This window comes from Lissotriton vulgaris, chromosome 2_1 (assembly GCF_964263255.1).
Source record: "Lissotriton vulgaris chromosome 2_1, aLisVul1.2, whole genome shotgun sequence".
In the NCBI taxonomy this organism is placed as follows: domain Eukaryota; kingdom Metazoa; phylum Chordata; class Amphibia; order Caudata; family Salamandridae; genus Lissotriton; species Lissotriton vulgaris.
The window spans coordinates 1,863,274,867-1,863,292,322 of NC_141687.1; the positions used below are offsets into that span (position 1 = coordinate 1,863,274,867).

Below are 17,456 nucleotides of genomic sequence, written 5' to 3' on the forward strand. Positions count from 1 at the left end.
GAACCGATTAATGCCTGAACAACTGTTTTCCTGTGGTTAAGGGAAAGTAGAGGAAGAAATTTCCTCAACATCCGTAAAATGCCGAAGCATTTCCCAACAAGAGACAGGATGTGAGGTCTAAAGGATAGTTCACAATCTACTATCACTCCCAAATTCTTGGCCTTAAAAGAGACCTTGTCAGGAGGAAACATATCTTGTGGTCACCAAGATTTCCAATCGGGTTCAGGGGCGCAACCGAAAAAGAGAAGCTCTGACTTGTCTGAGTTGCATTTTAAGCCATGACAACTAAACCACTCAAACACCGCACCAAGGCAATCCCTGATCTGTCTGCCATTGAAAAACCCACCCCTATCACATGTGAACAGGAGTTGGGTATCATCAGCATATGACACGATCTGGGCGCCAAATGATTCCGCGACTTCCGCCAGAGGGGCCATAAAGATGTTAAATAGCATAGGGCTAAGAATGGAGCCCTGTGGGACTCCCACCTCTAGCGGAGCCATATCAGCGGAAAAGGGAGGCGCCCAGATCGTTTGTCGGCGGTCGGCCAGAAAAGATTTTAGCCAATTCCACACCGTTCCGCGAAGGCCACACTCCCAGAGTCTTGCAAGGAGGACCTCATGAGGAACGGTGTCGAAAGCCGCCGACAAGTCAAGCATGACTAACACAGCCTTTCCCCCAGAGTCGAGTACTTCCCTGATGGCATCGGTGACCTCAAGCAGGGCCGACTCCGTGCTAAAATTAGCGCGGAAGCCGGACTGCGAGGCGTGCAACAGGTCGTTCCCTTCGATGAAACTGGAAATTGTCCTGTGCACGTATCGCTCGGCCACTTTCGCCAGAGCAGGGAGAAGGGAGATTGGCCTGTAATTGGCATGGATGAGGGGGTCCAAGGTGGGTTTCTTGAGCAGAGGTAGAATCATGGCACGCTTCCATGCCTGCGGCACCACCCCTGTCGACAAAGATGTATTCAGCAGGGGGTTCACCAAGATGTTAATGGCGGATGCCACTTTCCCCAAATATTTAGCCGGACATGGATCTAAAGGAGAGCCGGATTTCAAGCCTGACAAAAGCTCCAAAGATGTACTAAGATCCATGTTAGGGAATTCGGAGAGGAAAGGACCATGACATTCCACAGAGCACGGTGGCACTAGATGGCTCAAGTCCGATTGAGCGCTGGAGAGAGAGGCCTGGATATCGGTGATCTTACTAACAAAAAAGATGGCTAGTTGTTGTATCCAAGAGTCCGTGTGAGTGTGTTTAGGGGTACAGACAGCAGGAGAAGTAAAATCCTGAACCACTTTAAAAATTTCTTTGCAGACATTATCAGCCTCATCAATACGATGTTCAAAATAGGCCTTTTTTTCATCCCAGATTGACTGATGATAGGCTTTAATTGCTGCACGAAATTTCACTTTCTCAACTGGATCATAGGCCCGCCTCCAGGTCCTCTCAGCCCTTTTACACTCCTGTCGTTGTGTCCTCAACTGAGGAGAAAACCATGGGGCCGACGCTCTACGCTCTCCAGGTTTAGGTGTCTTAGCGGGGATTAAAGTCTCAAATCTGGCTAAAAGCCATTTTTGGAGGAGGACAAGATTCTCTTCCAAACTTCCCAAAAGGGGGCAAGGAAAGGTGATAAGAGCCTCAGATAGCATCTCCCCGGAGAGCAGATGAAACGGGCGTGAAGGCCGTGTAGTCTCAACCTCTCTCTCCCGCATAAGGGAAGTGACAGGCAGAGAGAAGGAGATTAAAAAATGGTCCGACCAGAGTACTGGCTGTATAGCACAGACAGAGATAGGTCTCGTTGAGAATACCTGATCTAAGGTATGGCCTTTGTTATGTGTAGGACCTTTCACAAACGGAGATAACCCTAACGGAGCCGTGATATCAATAAGTTTAGTAGCGTTGGGGTCACAGCTAATGTCCATATGGACATTAAGATCTCCGAGAAGAATGCAATGATCAGACCTAAGACAGGGAACTGAAAGAGCTACTTGCAATTCGTCAAAAAATGGTCCCGTTGATCCGGGGGTTCTGTACAAAAGTATCCCAGTACAAGCCTGGAGAGGGGAAAAATGTAGGGTGAAGCCAAGTGCTTCACAACCCTGAATATTCTCCACCGGAAAGGTTGAACAGGAAATACTCTTTTTCACAATGAGAGCTACTCCACCTCCTTTACCCAGTGTTCTGTCCCTCCTAAAGATGTTATAATCCGGAGGGATAGCATTGACCAGGTCCGGTGCGGAAAATTCACCTAACCAGGTCTCAGTCAAAAACAAGCACGTAATATTGGAATTATACAGCAAATTCCAAATATTCAGAGAATGGCAAGTCACGGACCTGGTGTTAAGGAGAAGACATTGAAAAGAGACAGATGTATTGTCATGTCCGGTTCCATCAGCAACCGGGAACCGCCATGCGCATGACGGACAGCCTTTCCTTAATTTCCGACCACCGGGAAAAATATGGGAACAGTTCCCTAGAGGGAGGCGTAAAGCGAGAAGCTCGGCCGAAGAGTAGATCAGCATATTAAACAGAGAATAACAACAAGGGCCGAAATAGTACAGGCCAGACAAGCCACACGCCGTCCGGCCCCGTCCGCCTCCGAGACGCTGACGGGCGCAGACGGGCTGACTCTGGCGTGACTCCGGCGATGTGTAGGTGCTCCCGCTGCACGATCCCGCTGCGCTCACAAGGGAGCTTTATGTAGGCGAGCATCCGAACCCACAGAGCGCTACTCCGCTCGTAGTCACCGCCCCCTCTCTGCAAAACACCACTCAGAGATGGCGGCCGATGTTTGTTTTCCACCCCGGGACCCGGACCCGCAACAACAGCGGTGGTCACCGCAATTAGAGTGCAAGTACACGGGAAAGAATAACCCCACGTTAAAAACCAGGGATACGAAAGAAATAACAAATCAAATATTCCAAAAGGTCATTTTTTTTAAAAAGCAGCGCGATGTAAAAGCGCTAGGTGCGAGGCGCTAAGCAGGGAATTCTTTACCATACGAGGGAGAGCCTAGGACCGGTCGCCTTATGTAGGCGAGCATCCGACCCCACAGAGCGCTAGTCCGCTCGTAGTCACCGCCCCCTCTCTGCAAAACACCACTCAGAGATGGCGGCCGATGTTTGTTTTCCACCCCGGGACCCGGACCCGCAACAACAGCGGTGGTCACCGCAATTAGAGTGCAAGTACACGGGAAAGAATAACCCCACGTTAAAAACCAGGGATACGAAAGAAACAGCAAATCAAATATTCCAAAAGGTCATTTTTTTTTTAAAAGCAGCGCGATGTAAAAGCGCTAGGTGCGAGGCGCTAAGCAGGGAATTCTTTACCAATGAATTGTGTCCAGTCCCCGGGGTATGGTGTTCCCAGGGCCAAAGTCAGCCGGGGTAGGGGGACGGCACGGTCCCCCTCCCCTTGTTTAAAGCTCAAAGGATGGTGACTTCTTGACCTTGGGGACAGCAAAGCAAATGCGTTTCTTCTTGTATTCCACATTGAAAAACAATCTGAAAGCCTTAATGGAGGTGAATGCATCATTGATCTATTGTAGCGCAATCTAATCCAGGTTGACTCCGAAGAGTGATTTCCTTCTCATCATCTCCTGGTGAGAGCAGAGTCCGTGATTCTCCCTTTTAATTACCCTGAGTACTCAAATGTCAAAAATCATCTGTATGCCCCACCTATTTGGCCACGCCTCGTTTTCCTTAGTAGTACGCAAAGGTTTTCCCAGCTTTTCCCACGTTGATGGACAGCTCCAACAAAAGCTCTAACAATAGGCCCTCAAGTACTTTTCCCGACAATTTTGGTGTTGCGTTATTGATGCAGAGTAATACGAGAACATCTCCACCAAACAAAGAAGTACTTACTTTATTTAGTTAAGGAGAAATAACCCTGTTTGGTGGAGATGCACCTCTTTGTAATCTCGTCATCTTCTCTTGATGAGGAATCACATTATCATGGATTTTTGGATGAAGACACTTGAGGAAGAATTATATTGCCAAAATGAATTGCACACTAGGTTACCGGAAAGATTACCTTATGCTCCTTTATGCAGCTGTAGTGCAGAATATGCACGAAACATTTACCCAACGAGGTAGCACTTACTAATTAACCAAATAAAAGTACTCCAGTTGGGTACACATTTTCAGCAAAACTGGGAACTCTTCTTGGGAAAAATGAGGTTTGATTCTGGCCCTTGACTTAATTTCACAGTAATATAACCTCGATGGGAAGCGCTTAGAAATATAAGCATAGCAGGTGCCCCAGTTGACGCTCCACTTCAGTAAAGCACAAACAGTCCTACCTTCTTGGGCTTGGCAAAGGCAAAGCAAGTGGGTTTCCTCTCATATTCCAAGTTGAAATGCTAAGTGAAATCCTTAATGGAGGTGAATTCACTGTCGATCTGTTGGAGCACAATCTGAGTGTAGTGGCTGTGATGAGTGTTTTTTTTTGTTGTCTCCTGGTGAGGGTTAATCCCCCAACCAGTAGTGTACCAGGAGTTGCGTTTGCAGAGTGGTGGAGAAATGGGACGGGCCTCCGATCACCTCGCAGCAATCCCCCTATGTGGGACTTGCTGGGGTAACAGGAGGGTCTTTTGGCCCCCAAGGACCCTCTGCAGCAAAGGGGACTTCCTCCACCAACCAGTTGTGCACCAGGAGGTGTGTTTGCAGATTGGTGATTAAAGAGGGCTGGGCCTCCAGCATCTTGCTAGTCCGGCTATTATTATTATTTTTTTTATTATTATTAGGCGGGCGAGATTTCGATCCCAGGGAGCCCATCCCCAGGGGCCTAGCCTTTATTATTGGTGCCCTGGTCCCATTCAGACAGTGAACCAATGGAGGTAATGGATCCTACAACTGGCCAGCCCGGATCTCAACAATTGAATAAACATAAAAAGTTGGCTGATCAGGAAAATATTCAAGCAAAAATCTAGAACCACGTAGCCGAAATGTACTAAGTGATCGACAGTTTATATTCCAAAAGGAATTTATTTTCATTTGCAGATAAATTTTTATGTTTTCACAAAAAATGGCATAAAGGGGGAAACTGTCAGCACAGTCAGTTCAAAAACATGCAATTGTGTGTACAATATATACAAAATATACAAATATACAGATATACAAACACTGAAGGTGAAGAATCAAAATCAACATATCATGACACCAAGAAAAAGTGTGTAGTGTAAAGGTCATCTCATTTTTGCAATTGGTTTGAAACATCATTTGTTGTACCAAAAAAACCCTTTTTCTTGGTGTCATGATATGTTGATTTTGATTCTTCACCTTCAGTGTTTGTATATCTGTATATTTGTATATTTTGTATATATTGTACACACAATTGCATATTTTTGAACTGACTGTGCTGACAGTTTCCCCCTTTATGCCATTTTGTGTGAAAACATAGAAATTTATCTGCAAATGAAAATAAATTCCTTTTGGAAAATAAACTGTTGATCACATGGTCCCATTCAGGGCATCTACTCCCTTCTGTTGGGGAAGGCAGTGAAGCTTCAAGGCCCCACGGTCCCTGCCTGCTCCCCACCTCCTGCAGTAGCTGGTATTGCTTTCACAGAAAGGGAGCTGCTGAACATGCACCTCCCTCTCCATGAAAGTAAGTCTGCTCTGTTTTCAGCAAGCTGAGTCCCCAGTCTGAAGTGTTGGCAGCCAAATCCGAACCCAGCAGAAGATCGGGAGGGGTCGCGGATACTCCGCATCCCGATATCTACAAATTTGGATTTTCCTTAATATCTCAAAAACTACTGAACAGACTTACACAAAAGGCAGTTACCTAGACCAACATCTGCCTTTCTGCCAAATTTGAAGTTCTACTGTTCAGCAGTTCGGGCTTTCGCAGTGCCTAAAGGTCCTATGGGAATTAACATTGAAAACACATGTTTTTTTACACCCACCCCCTCTTTTTCTCGGCACCCCACTTAACAGATCACCCTGAAACTTTCCATGTGCAACAACATTCAGGAGGACACCTTTTTAGGGAAATTTCGTGAAGATTTGTCAAACGGTGCTAAATATATAGGCAAGTAAAAAAACGCTTTTCCTATGGAGACTAGGTCCTAACTATAACTACCGACTGGTGGCCACCAGTAGGTAATAAAATCAATGATAATGCATAAAATAAGGCTATGCTTCTAATGATGAATAATAAAAAGAACAAGTCGGCCCTAATGGTCAGTGTTCATACCTTGAGTAACTATTGCAACTCTAGTATCTATGAATGTTGTTTGAGCAAATATTGTTTCAGTCAGCACTATGGCTATGTCACATACTAACTTAGTACTTTGGGAAGGTTACTCCACAATTTAGCTCCACCGCTTTTAGTGCCCTGTCCCAAAAGTTGATCAAGCACCATTTCAGAACAGACAGGTTATGTTCAGAGCTGGAGCAAATGATAATTACTGGTTGGTGGAAGTGGAAGAGGTCTGTCAGGCATGTTGGGGTTTTCCACTGATAACTTTCGAGACCAAACACAGTACTGTGGATATGATTTGGTGTTACATGGGCACGTCTGACCCCCTAGCAGATGTGCACATTTATTTCTGATCCAGAGCAAATCCAAAGATCTGTGCCAATTGTAATTCGAAAGCAGTCTTATTCAGAAGGCTCAGATAGGAAGTCATGCACTATTGCAGTCTTGTTATGACTACTGGCTGTAGAGCAGAGGACGGCCCGGGACCAGGGTTCGATTCCCGGCGCGGCAGGTTTCTGGACCAGGGTCAGCGGACTCGATAATTCTCTCGCCTCGGTGCCCACTCTGATCAGCGATCACACTCGGCAACTCTGGGCATTAGCTTGCCTCATCTTCACTAACGGCCCCACCAGACCGCCGGGGATGCCTGGTCTCACCCTGGAGATACCCATTAAGGGACCATCTCTCAGGGAAGCCAGGAAGGGTTTCGCAGCGGTCAAAGCGCTTTGGGACCCTCCGGGTAAGTAGTGCGCTATATAAATGCCTATACATTTACATTTACATTTACTAATGCAAAAAGGACACATTTTAGAAAATTTGGTGCAAATAGGTGGAAGTTGGTGGATTTAACTACAGTCTGTATTTGTGGATATACATGAACAATTGAACTAAAAAGAACATCTAGATTATGAGCATCTTCTACCAGGACGTTGGTTGATCCACTTGTGGTCATCAGCACATGGATAATGAGGTATTCAGGGGTTTTATCTATCACCAAGACTGTTTATTTGTTAAGACAATTAATTTATTCTCAGCCATTTTTGATTGCTAAGAGAAATTGATCGTTCTGGTCATATCGATGAAATCAATGTGCAAGTTGCCTAAAAATTAGGTGTCATCACAATGCAGCTGACACGAGAATCCCATCTCTTTGATGAAGTACTGTTTGATGGAGTGTGCGATGTCAACAAGTCGAGATTGAAAAGGAGAGGCAACAGGGCAGCAGAGGAACACGGCATTCATTTGTGGTTAGTTTTGAGGTATATTGGCTAGTTTGATATTTTGCCCTTGAGACTTTAGAACATTATATCCAAGTTATTTAGGAGACTCAGAGGCATCTATTGATTATTGGCATCAACGGCAACTGAGCGCTTCAACAGGACTAGAGCCATCAGCTGACTTTGGATCCTGGTATCTGAAATATTTTCTTTGACATCCATTCAAGTTCAAGAAAAGACACTCCTATTGAACTTGATTTTTATCCAGGTGTAGGCTGTCTTTTTAGTAGGATAACCACAATATAATATTAGTCCTTGGAAAGTGCACATTCACCCCGCCGCGGTACGTGCAGGTAACAGCGGTGGACCGGGTTGGGGGATTTCGAGGGATGATGCAGAGGGAAAAGTAAATAATTCATTTTTCCTCATTATCGTTTGTCAGAATCCACCCGGCCCCACCACCACACCACTGTTACCTTCACGGACCGCGGCTGCATTTAATCCTTGGGGCACCATTGGCACTAAATATTCTAAATTCTACAAATGTTTGCAATCTCTGAAGGATGAAAGGCTGAGTGGACCCACCGGGATTCAAACATGTGTCCATGGAGTCAAAAACAGGATTCTGGAGTAGATGTATTAATTCACTGTGCCACGAGATCTGGCTGGTATAAGTACCTTTTATGAAAGGTTATTCAGGTTGATTTTTGCAATTAAGCTCTGACCTATGACACCTGTATGATTAGGAGACTCCATCTGCCCATGAGTGACCCACAGCTCAATACATGTATCAATGTCGCCTGGTACGTTTTGCAAGCTACTTACCCTCTCAACCTTTCAGAACAAGGAAGTAGAGCTCCCACACACTTCTCAAACAGTAGTTGTCATCAGGGTCTGGAGTCCAAAATATTCCAAAGTGAGTGTGCCGTCTACAGGTAACATTAGTCCTCCTTGTTCATCTACATTTTTGAGTTCAGTGGATGGATTGCACGTTTCTCTATCTCACAGGTTTGGTTCCAAGAGGAGCAATGTTGGTAGATAGCCAGAACCATGCGCAGGAGGATTTTTGAGTAGTAATACCTCATCAGAATTTCAGGCAGGTAATCTCGTTTTATTCGTAAACATGTTGGCACTGGGGTTTTTAGTCCATGCTTTCTTGTTTGTATCTTACAATTTGGGTTTCCTACTAATGCTGATGAGGGGACTATTAATAGCAGGAAAGAGCAGCACCCCATTCAGTTATGGCAATGCAAGCTGCACAGAAGTTATATTCTTTCTTTGCCTGTGATGACTCCTTACCACTGATGGTGGTGATTTGATTTTGGATATCTGTTGGTGCCCTATAAGAGAGTTTTCCAAACATGTACATTTTCCAGCAGATCCACTTATGAGCACAAACATAATTTTTATGTTTTCTTCCTTTTTGTCTCATGTTTCCAGCGGATGAAATGTTTTGTGAGATGGTGAAGACGAACAAGCTCTGCGAACGGAAGCTCTTTATACAGTTCTGCTGTCGGACATGTCTCCTGGCGGGGTAAAACATGCTTCGGCCTGCATTCAGGCTTAGGCCTTCATCGAGAATCCTGCAAGTTTGGACTGGCCGATCCTAGAGAACTGAGTAATGCCTGAGCTTGGGGAAGCAATTATGCTACATACTGGCCGACATTCCTTTAATAGCTTTAACACAACAGTACACTTGAGATTTATAGCAATATATATAGCAGTGCTAGGTCCATAGTTAATGTTGTATTACTAAGAATAATGTCGGAAAGGACTCTAGGGAATAGGAGATATTAATGTCCTCCCTATGTTCTGAATACCTATACCAGTATGCCCCTCTCCTTTGTTTACTGGCAAGCTTTCTTTGTAAATTTAAATTTAATTAAAAATATGTTTTGGAAATGTTGCTCAGGGCTTGAGGGGATCGTGCAGGATTATTTTTTTGATATGTTTTTATTACCAAAGGGAGTTATAGAAAACTGTTTATGCATATATGTTTCTTCCCAATTGTATGGTCCTTTCATTATGTGAGCAAAACCTTAGGTCTCGGCTGCTGTGCCAGCCTCATGTGAAGTTCAGTACTGATTGTTCTCGGCCCTAAGTGCTTGAGACAATCCAAATTCGTGATGGAGATTTTATACCTTCTACTGGACTCATCGGCATTCACCTGTAGAAAACATCAGTGATATCAATGACGTTTGCATGAGATAATCTATGTGGGGAGCAACCATCTGCATTGCTGCCACCACAACAACAGTAATGTCATCCATGGTTGGGTTTACACAGATGGTAGTAATCCACACAGCGAACTCCCTTTACCGCTTTATGTTTGCTTCTACAACTTTATGATCCTCTAATTGTGGGTTATAGTAACAGATGTCATAATGGTGGCTTGGTCACTTGGTTCAATACATTATGCACTTTTGCGTTTTTTAAGTAATGAACTGTGTGACTGGACATCAATGCCATTACTTTAACACAATTACAAGAGAGTGAGGGATAATCAGGCTCGTGCACATCCTCCCAGTTTAGTCAAACTTACACCAAGAGTGCAACGGCCTAACAATTTTCCTGTGTCATCTGGCTTGTGCCAAGGGTGGTGTGGTGGTGGGGGGCACAAAAAAAATAATTAAAATAGACTTACTTTTGTGAGTTGCAGTGCGACATCCTCCTCCCTTGGACGTTGTCACAGAAAGCTCTGGTGCTCTTTACTGCTGCCACTCAACAGTGCTGGCCCCACCTTGTCCTGACACTTAGGGGCCCATTATGATGCCGGGTGGATTGCCCCCGCCAGGCTGGCAATGGCCACCGCCAGCCTGGCGGGGGCAATCCGCCCGACATCCACTAGTGATTTCCCCCCTGCCATATTAGTATGGCGGGGGGGACCTCGGCGGACGAAAAGACCATCCGCCGCTTTTCCGCCTTGCGGCCGGGGCGGAAAAGTAATAATATGGTGGCGGTATCAGACACCGCAAGCCATATTATGATAGGCATTTTTCAATGCCCTTCCGTGGTGGCAATGCCACCACGGAAAGGCATGCGGACTTCACTCTGTGGGCCCCGTGCGGGCCCCCAGAGTGAAGGAGAGTAGGGGGGTGCACACGGGGGATACCTGTGGTACCCCCTGCATTTGCATAATCAAAGCGGCAGGCACCGCGCGGTGCCTGCCGCTTTGATTATGCAAATGCAAAAGTGCTTTTTAATCATTGTGGCGGGCGTGGCTGAGAGCACCGCCCACCACAATGCTTAACATGCAGGATGTGCCCGCCACTGTGGCGGGCACATCCTAATACCCCCCACGGGACCCACGCCCTTATGGCGGGCGGTCCCTATTACCACGAGGATGGCGGGCGGGCAAAGTCCGCCCGCCATCCTAATGACCCCCTTAGTTTAGGACATGTTGCTGCAAAATAAAGCAGTAATAAGTGAACTTTATTCCCATTTTATTTTTCAGCCCTTGGACTTGTGGGATGATGCTCCTCTGCTCAAATGGAGGAGCCGCCCCAGGGACCTTCTATATATAGCTGAATTCTGTAACTCAAAGTAATATTTAAAATATTAAGAAATAATAATGCCTCACTCACCAAAGGGTGGCATGCTTCATCACTGGCGTTATTCTCACCCTTGTAGGTAAATACCGCTAGGGCGGGCCTAACCCCTTCCTGGAAGCTCCTATGTATTTCTTAGTTCTGGACAAATAACAGAGGTCCAGTTCAAGGTTAAAAAAATGGTAATAGGTTTACCCAAATAGTTTATGAGTGGAACCCGTACCACAATTAGAAACAAGAGTCTGGATGTCTTCTAAGAAAGCAATGATTCTGGCATACAGTGTTTTTTCTTAATAATTTAAATATTCCTCCGAGATATAGCATTCAGATATATATTGAAAATCTGTAGGCTGTTGTACTCCTGGTGTATGTTCATCACTGTTATCACACTTTCTATTTCCCGGGGTAGAGTGATTCAAGTTCATGGCTTCATCGCACTGCAATCTCGTCCAGAGTTGCAATCCATTTCACTAATTCAAGTCAAAGAATTACAACCCACTGGTTGTGTTGCACAGATCAAAAACCCCACCCCCAGTTGTCTGCTATTGAATTCATGGTCAGAAATCATTGGCTTTAGCTGTTTTGTTTAAGTGGTTGATCTCTAGTCATATTGTTTGTGATTCCTTAGGGGAAGTAGTCCGTGAGCTGCCGTATGGAGGTAGGTGCAGCCTGCAGCTATATGTATTTATTCTTTTTGGAGTGTGTAAAGAGACTGTTCTTTTGCCATGATCTGTGGCTTCCACCAGAGCTGAAGGTGTCGGATTTCCAACCACCTAGTGCACAGACTTAGTTTAATGCCCCAGCACGTATTAGAAATTAAGTTGGACTACAACCTATACATGGACAGCTAAGCTATATTGTACGGGTGGAGTCTTGTGGTCAGGATAAGTTCTTCTAGATTAGTTCAGGAACACAGTGAAACTCCAAACCCTCTTTTGTAAGAGAATAATACATGCAAAATAACACTAAGGAGCATGAGATAACACTTTTAAATATTGTTTTCTAAAACCCATTTCTGGTACAAACACTATGAACATTAATCACAAAACATAAACAAGATGAAAATAATATGAACAGTCCCAACATGTTTAGCAAATTCCTAGCATCCAAACACCTTGTTGCTACTTTTAAGGGCTGTGCTCAAATTTAGCAGAAGTAGACAATATCAAGAAACTAGCAAACCTTTGATGTATTACACTGCTTGCCTTCTACCAGTAAGAAATTGCAGTTTAGCCATTCTCTATCGCAGCTTTTGACAAGGAATGATGTGTAGTGCCAGGCTGAAGGACACTTCTCTGAGCAGCTCTCAAAGCCCCGGAGAAAACCCGGGGCAAAGCTGGGGCAGATTTGCAGAAAACTGGCCTGATAGTTCCATCGCGAAGCCTCCCCAAATAAAATTCAGATAGTTGAGTATTTATGGTATCTGATCACCGATTTTATCTCAAGTTTATAATGTTGGCAACACGAAGGTCCCAACAAGACCAAATTAAGTATGTCAATCAATACATGGGTTGACTCAATTCACATGTAGACATTTTAGTCTATACTGTAAGCCTCCTCATTTGGATTTCGCAGATCTTCCTTGCTATGACTTCAGTTAGATTTTTGGGGACACGGTTGAAGTTCTCTGATATTTATGTAAATATATTGCTAGCACTATGCCAAGGAACATATTAATCACGCAGAGAACACTCGCACAGTGCATTTAAATTTTGTAAGTTGTTCCCTGCTCGTTTATACCCTTGTGTTTAAAAACAACAGTGCAGAGATTTCTTAAAGATGTTCTTTGGTTCTCAAAAATTAAGGTGTTTTGTTCATATTCATGGTGCCTTCATGTGCATCTGACATCCAGTATTTGTGCTGATTTCATTCTAGTTGCTGAGTCATCTGTTTGTTTCCATGTTTTTTTGTGATTGTACTGCTTACATTTCTTGTACCAAAACAAAAGGAAAATGAAGAAAAAAGTTGCAAGCTCATGAAATCCACAGCCACTCTATGTTAATTTTGTTTGCAATATGGGGCCGTTTTTATACATTTGAAAAAAACACACACAAAAGAGGTTGTCCGAAAGTCTTTAGTCTAATTTGTATGTCTTTGTGCTCCTTCTGTCTCTCTGCCCGAGAGCCTTCTACCTTTACTTCAACATTAGCTTCATACTGAGGGGTAAGTACGCCTCGTAAGGAGAACTTTCAATATGTTGCTTAGGACAGGAACCAAATGCAGGAAAATGCAATGCTCACACGAATTTACCAATAAAATATTTACCTCCCATTACAACAAGCGTCCGCTTTTTTCAGAATCAAAGGAAACAGGTATGTCGGGAAAAAGCCTTAATAAACTTGTTTCTTCTACATTCAAGGTATTCTGTTCCGCCCGCATCTTGGTTCAGTGAACTGCATTGCACCTTCACCTTTCTCCCGGAGTAAGCATAGGGCAGCCACAGAAAGATGCGTGCTCCCTGATTGGTGTTTGGACAAAGTATTGAGTTAAAAATATTCGAGAGCAAAAATATTGGCAATAAAATATTGTGATTCAAAACCAAAATGATGGTAAAGAATATTGTTGGCCAGGATTATTGTATTTTTGATAACTAATATAGTGTTCAAGAATATCTTCATTTTTAATATCATTTGCAGTAACATTTTTGCAAAAAATATTTTTTATTATTTGGAAAGAAATATGAAATTAATAGGACTTGCACTCATATTTAATCCTTTTGAAGTTGAACGCTTTTCTTACTGTTGCTTAGAGTGGAGTCGGAGTAGTAACTGAAACCCCTTCAAAATCTAACACTTTCTCTACTGTTCATTAGACTGGAGTAGTTATAGTACATCGAAACACTTTATCTACTGTTGTCGAGATTGGAGTGGGAATAGTAAATCTAACTCCTCTGAAGTCCATCACTTTCGTTTCTGTTTCTTAGACTGAAGTGGAAAAATTGAATCTAAATACTCTGAAATCCAACACTTTCCTTATTGTTGCTTAGACTGCAAAATGAATAGTTAATCTAAAACCTTGGAAGTCTATTACTTTCCATACTGTTACATAGACTGGATTGGGACTATGTAATTTAACGCCTCAGAAATACAACACTTTCCCTACTGTTGTTTAGACTGGTGTGGGAAGAGTAAGTCAAAACCCTTTGAAATCCAACACTTTCCCTACTGTTGCTTAGGCTAGAGTAGGAATAGTAAATCTTAACACTTCGAAATTCAACAGTTTACCTACTATTGCTTAAACAGGGTACGGTGTATATCATTTTTCACCTCTGTCCCGGGGGAGGTGGAATGGTAACGGAGGGAGCAAACTCAGCAAACCTATCTAGAGCCAGTCATCCAAAACATAAGCGAGACACCGTTCACACATGGCAGAGTTTAAGTGCAAGAATACTGGGTTTTTGCATTCAAACCCTGCCTTATGGGAACCGAGTCTCCCTTTGTTTTGGGTGACTGGCTTTTGAGATAATTATATTTGTGTATATTATGTTATATGCTTCTTAAAGTTCTAAATAAAAAAAAATATTTTTAAAAATATTACACAGAAATCTGAAACAGTATAATGTTCAAAAGAATCCTTATGTTTGCCTCTAATTTGTCAGCTTTTGACTATTTTATTTATTTTATTTATTTTGAGAGTTTTATATAGCGCTGGCTAGACCCGGAGGTACCAGAGCGCTTTACATAAGGTTCCACAGAAATTACAAAAAATACATCAGTTACATGTTACATTAGTTACTTGAAAAACATTTCAAGAAAGTAGAAGGCTAAATAAATTGAGCTTAGAAAGGGGTGGGGTAAAGGGGTAGGAGGTAGATAGGATGGAGAGACAAAGGACAGTCTGCCCAAAGTCCGGCTGGGTAGGTAACAGCCGAGGGGGAAGTCCACAGCCCATCTCATGTTTAGCTATTGGGTAGCTCCACCGGGCATCAGCCAAACAGCTAGGTCTCAATGGGAAAACATTTTAAAGAGCAATGGGGGGGGGGGGGTTAAATGGAGCATAAAGGAGAAAGGGGGTGGAGTAAAGGGGTAGGAGGGAGAATACATCGGAGAGACTAAGTAAGTTTTGTCCAAAGACCGGCTGGGTAGGTGACGGCTGAAGGGGTAATCCACAGCCCATCTCCTCTTTAGCTATCAAGTAGCATTGGTCAAAAAGCTAGGTCTCTACGGTCAGAGGTAGGTTAACAGATTTCGTATCCTGATGGGATGGGATCAGGGGCAGCCATTTTGGGGGTAGGCCCAGAGTGATGTTCATGCCCCTCGTTGTTGGAGATAAGCCAGTTCCCAGGTTTGGGTTTATGAGCAATCATAAGCTTCCCTGGTGGTGAAGGAAGTGGAACATCAGTTGGAATGGGCCACCACTGTCCCTCCTGAAGCTGCAGCAGCATGGGAGCCATGTTGGAGTCAGGCGCGGCCAGGGATCATTAAGTCACCACTGATACTGCAGACTGGGTCCCTATGCTCCTTAGGAGTTGTGCACTGCAAGGCGCTCCTCCAGTGATGTGTGGAAAATGCGATTCTCCTCCTCTAGTGCTGAACTGCTGATGTGTAAGGGGACTACTCTCTAGCAGGTTGTCTGGGCATGTTAGTATTTCCTTTTTTAATCGGGGACTTCACTCAGACATGGAGTGCCACTGCTTGCAAGGATACAGGGCCCTGGCTATCCATGCCTAAGCATGCAAGCCTGGTCTCCTCCTGTTGATTTCAGGAAGAGCTCTAGGACTCTGATTTTCTGGGTGAAAGCTATTTGGTCTACTTGGATACGCAGTTCCCTTATGCTTTTCAATGGTGCCTCGTTAGGTACATTCACAATCACAAACAGCACAAGGCAAGTATTTGCACAATGATTCTGGTTACTTCCAGTTTCTCCAGCCTCGTTTGGTACTCTGACAGTCTGCAGCTGAGCTGGTCTACCTCTCTTCTATCTCTGACTGTGGGTCTTGTCTCAGAGAAGGGGATTGTTAGTTCAACCCTCCTCACAATCAGTCACTGTGCTTGACTGTGAGTGGCACTGACATTCTTCTGGCTTCTAAGAAGCCGTCACTGAAGCTATATTAGACAAATGACTGCAATGTCACTGGACATTGTGGTTAAGAATTCACACTCTCATTTCTTCTGAGGTCCAGGTTCTTTGTTTTTGATCTAACCCAGACTAAACTCCATGTAAACTCTTACAAAACCTCGCAGCAATATATGCTCATAAGGGATCCAGATTTGAATGTGTTTCTCTTACTAAAGTTTTGTAAACCTCCTTTGTAGTGGGACTTTTACTTCCGTCAAATCACAAGCAAAGATCATGTGGGATCTATAACCATCTCGAGGACCACAGTAGTAGGTTTGAGGTATTTCATTCCATATCAGTGTACACGTTCATTTTCTATTCATGTTCCTCCCAGTTCAACCCAACCAGTTAAGTCTTTCTAAACTGATCTATCCCCTAGCAATGGAAATCTGTGGTTCCAAAGGTGTCCTCCTCAAGTGGCTTGTGACTCTTCCACCATATTTCCTGGAGAGTCTTGGAATTATGGAAGTATTCCTGGATGAATCACCACATGTTTTGGGACCCTTAAAATAGGTCCACTTGTGCTACAAGGACAGAGTTGGCCAGATCAGAATGGCTCCATCCCTCTACTGCAATGAGATTAGCAAAATGTTGGGAGCACTAGGGTTAACTTGCAGGAACTAATAGCCATTTATAGACAACTCAGTCAACAGGTTCTATAAAATATGGGTAGGGACTCACACAATCACTCCTCAGGCTATGTAAACACAGCAAACTACAAATGTCATGGGGAATTGGCTAATAACTGAAATGAAATCACCTTCTGGCTGGCTCACTCAGCACTCCTACTAAATTTACTGTAACAAAATATTTTCCCTCAAGAGATGCAGGGAATTACTCACATGCTTTCTTATAGGTGTGGCAACTACTTTGCAAGAACAAGCCACATGGCGTGGTTTCTTCACAAATATCCATACTACTATGGTTAGTGCATCTTTGATAGCATTCCTACGTGAAGGTTTCCAACAGATACAAGAAGAACCCGGAGATCCCTTGCAGTACATTTGAGTATTAAGCTAATTAGAAACTTTGACACAGTCGCTGAAATAATATTGTGTAATATAAAAACAAGCCACAGTGCCTTGATTCCAATGAGAGGAAGAACAGCCCACGACTGCATTGCAGATTCATACTTCCAAGGCTTGGTATATATTTGGTATGTGTCAGCTGGGTCCTCAGTTCAAAATGAGGGCTAGGATTGAGGGGATCCCTACTAAGAAGAGGCAAGAGAAAACGAAAGCACATAAGTATGTCTCAAAAACATGCAGTGAATCTCCCATAAAGAGGCCCATATCACAATATCAATTGAACTTTAGAAGAAGTTTTCAGTTCAGGAATGATAGAACTTTAGGTTGAATTATGTTTTCTTGTTTTGCAATGCTTACACATACTCTTGCCTTCAACCTAACGACCGGCGAGGACCAGTTGA

General features: G+C 43.8%; 1 protein-coding gene across 1 annotated transcript in view; it reads left to right on the forward strand.

Annotated features, from left to right (window-relative positions):
• PCSK6 (proprotein convertase subtilisin/kexin type 6) overlaps positions 1-10,039 on the forward strand; it is a 1,364,483-nt gene extending 1,354,444 nt beyond the window's left edge. The window contains exon 21 of the mRNA XM_086958053.1: positions 8,862-10,039. Coding sequence (XP_086814179.1) covers positions 8,862-8,959 — 98 coding nt within the window. The 3' untranslated portion in view covers positions 8,960-10,039. The remainder of the gene's footprint in view (positions 1-8,861) is intronic.
• The last annotated feature ends 7,417 nt before the right edge of the window (positions 10,040-17,456 follow it).